Source organism: Perkinsus marinus, assembly GCF_000006405.1.
Source record: "Perkinsus marinus ATCC 50983 genomic scaffold scf_1104296944276, whole genome shotgun sequence".
NCBI classification, from domain to species: Eukaryota; Perkinsozoa; order Perkinsida; family Perkinsidae; genus Perkinsus; species Perkinsus marinus.
Genome location: NW_003211473.1, coordinates 30,382 through 33,762, shown reverse-complemented (window position 1 = coordinate 33,762; position 3,381 = coordinate 30,382). Strand labels below are relative to the sequence as shown.

Genomic DNA, 3,381 nt, shown 5'->3' with positions numbered 1-3,381 from the left:
GCCCTGCTAACACTCTTGGCGATGCTGCTCTCGGTCGTAGCAGATCATTGAACTACCACTATCGACAGGTGATGGTAGTAGCCACGAACACAAGTCCATCCTCGAGGACCACATCCTCCCCCCAGTTGTATCCTCTATCAGTATCCAATTAGAGTGTCTTGGCCAAGATCCCTACTAGCGGCCAACATCAACAACTTCAGTATACCGGGGACTCTATCTAGGCATAGCTTGCCGCGACTCGCCCTCGATCATTCTAGATATGCGAAGTAGGTCTTAAAAATTGTATGCAGATTTTTTATCGACTGAACTCAACATTTACCTCGTTAGTTCCACTTATGAGGATATTTCGCTTTCGTTGCATACGTCAGAGTCGTGATAGGATGAAGTATTTACTATTTAGTTCATTGTTCTGTAGTGGCGATAAGGTATTGTAGAACGGGCTGATGGATTCAATTGGTTATTGACTATTGCCTCCCGTCGAGTGAATCGACTTTAAAGCAAGGAGAATACGCCTCAGCCTCTCCCCAGTCTTGCAGCACTAAACAGCAAATGGTGTATCTCATGGTGCAACTCACTCGTGCTACCCCTACTTCTAATGATCACACTACCAATAAGTAACTCAACACTACACCAACTACTTGAACGATGTATGATGATGATTATGAATAATACGATAGAAAGCTACTAGGCTCAGGCTTGGTTTGACTCTAAAATAATATTGCATAAAACTCCGTCCAAATTGCCTAATGTCGAGCCAAGGCGCATAAACAATGATGATGTTAGAGCCACTACTACTACTCGATTAGGGTACGTAAAAGATCGATGAACAGCAGCAGCAGCAGCACCAGGAGGTGGAGGTGGTGGTCTTGGTAATCAATCATCGGGGAAAGTGGCTTCATTTTCGCTTTCAATATAGCTCTCATCAGATGGAGGGTGGCCGACTATCCTCCTACGCTTCCTTAATCTTGCCGATACTCGTGGCCTCTCCGCTACTGACTCCTCTACTTCATCATCTTCCTTCACCTCCTCCTCCTCCTCCTCCTCCTCCTCCTCCTCTTCGTCGTCCTCTTCTTCCTCTTCCTCCTCCTCTTCCTCCTCCTCTTCGTCTTCGTCGTCTTCCTCTTCCTCCATAGTCATCGTCGGAGTACTCACTTGCTTCAATTCATCATCATCATTATCAGGACATGATTGCATCGATTGTTTATCGTCTTTAGTGGAGACGACCATGCCAAGTCGTGCTGCATAGGTCGTGTGATAAGATATCTGAACATGAATATCGATACAGACATCCACTAGAGCTCGAGGATATAATCGAACCCACAACCTCCACAATGAGAATCTTGAACATTACCACTGTACCATCTCCTCCGGGAAGACTTACCAAATCTCTATCGGATATGGACCTCGGCTCACACGGCACCAGCATGAGTCTCTCTAAAGGTATCGATAAAGACTCTCCCCATGCCAGCTTCCTAAACCTCCTTTGAACCCTCCTACCAAACCCAACTCATCCTATGAGCCATTTCGCTTTAACCACATCGCTACTACCCCATCCGATGAGCACTGGTGTTATTAGTGACCACTCTTCGTTGTTTATGATGCCGTTCTTCCTTTGGCTGTTGTTTCTCACCTGCCATCCAACTGCTACCCCACCGCCTCCCATTCACTACTACGTTTGTTGAACTGAGTGACGACTGGACTGCTGCTGCTGCTGCTCTGCTGTTGTTGTTGTTGTTGTTGTTGTTGTTGTGGTGGCGTGTTTAAAATACCACTCTTGAAAGCTGCTCTCTTGGTCATAACCGCTCTCACAATAACAGCCATAGAAAGGTTTAATCGATTGCCGAGAGCTACAATGTCCTTCTCAGGAGGCATACCATCTGATCATCGAGTACTAGACTGGGGAGGATAATACTTAATCGTCGTACCGTTCAAATGCTTCACCACATACCCATTCAGCACGCTTTCTGCCTCGGGTGAGAGCCCACACGAGAGTACTGATAATGATGAGGCGTCGAATGTCCTTTGTTGTTGTTGTTGTTGTTGATGATGCTGCAGACCAGCAATGAATGATGGAGGCATTGGTTGGTAGAATGATGATGATGAGCCAACATCTGATATACTCATCATCATCACTGCCGATTCACTAACACTCTTGTACTACTCATCTGCTGTCCTCTCACATGAGGGGCCTGAGCTTTGGGCACGGTATGGTTGTTTATCGGAGGTGTTGTCGCCTTGGACGGTATTGCCCCTCTAAGGTCACTTCCACCATCCGCTTGATGTTGTCCCATTGACATGAGATGACCAATTACGACATCTGCTGGCAGCCCAGTAGCTTTACTCAATACCGAGCAATCCTGAGAGATGCGATGAGAGGGGGGAAGGTAGGCAGAGCTACCGACTACCTGTTCTGTTGGTACAGGGCACTCTTTATGAAACTGTAGCCATTTGCTGAGTACTAGATTGGCATGAGCAGACAAGGCCTGAGGGGCGGTAGTAACGATGAGTAGAGCCAAACAGGGCCCTACCTGATTATCAGCTGCTTGGCGGCTCACTTGTGGACTCCCTGACTGCCCAGTAAACATTCAAAAACAAAGCGATCAAGATCCAGGGAAAGATACGCGTCCGCCGTGACGCGTGCCGACGATTATGTCTTGCGTGAAAATGTCACATCGGAGAAAATCCCCCACAATCAGCGCAGAACGATTATACGTTATACCTTCCCAATCGAATAAATTGGCCATATTGGGACGTGTTCTTAGGTAGTAAACCGTCTGAATGTGGGCATCATCATCATCATTATCGACATGTATCGAACAGTACTCAATAACGCGACAATAACAGTAGTTTCAAACAGGAAAATTAACATCTTTAATGGAGAGCTAACCAACGCAGTACGAGGTTTATTCCCCATTCACTCACATGAGACTACTTGTCATAAACACATGTCAATATTTTCCCCACAGCTGTGCAGTCTACACCTCTTCTACTCACGGGAAGACTTCAAATCCAGCCAACTCGGCGCATATGATGGAGTTTAGAACGCTCTATTTGAAAATATTGAAGCCCCGATTTTACCGGCATTCATAGATTATATACAAGTTACTGCTGTATATGATTACGCTTAATTGGGTAGGGTATAATACGTTGATGATAATAAGGATACATACTAGATGTGGAAGGTTGTTATTATTCTTCCCACCAGCAGGCATGTCCGAGCTCTTCACTTTACATCCCCATCCGATCGTCGGCATCATGGACTGGTCTTTGGAAGGCCAATAAGGTAATATTCTCAACAATAGTCTTTACACTCGAGAGGGTACAACTGAATGTTACAGACTGCTAGTGGCAATCGATTCACATTGTATGATATTTGTAATA

At 45.8% G+C, this 3,381-nt stretch overlaps 1 protein-coding gene across 1 annotated transcript in view; it reads right to left on the bottom strand.

Moving 5' to 3' along the window:
* Positions 1-1,131, bottom strand: part of Pmar_PMAR028337 (conserved hypothetical protein) — a gene marked incomplete at both ends in the record, with an annotated part of 2,737 nt that extends 1,606 nt beyond the window's left edge. Inside the window, one exon of the mRNA XM_002780656.1 lies at positions 1,006-1,131. Within this exon, the coding sequence (XP_002780702.1) occupies positions 1,006-1,131 (126 nt within the window). The remainder of the gene's footprint in view (positions 1-1,005) is intronic.
* Between the last annotated feature and the right edge of the window lie 2,250 nt (positions 1,132-3,381).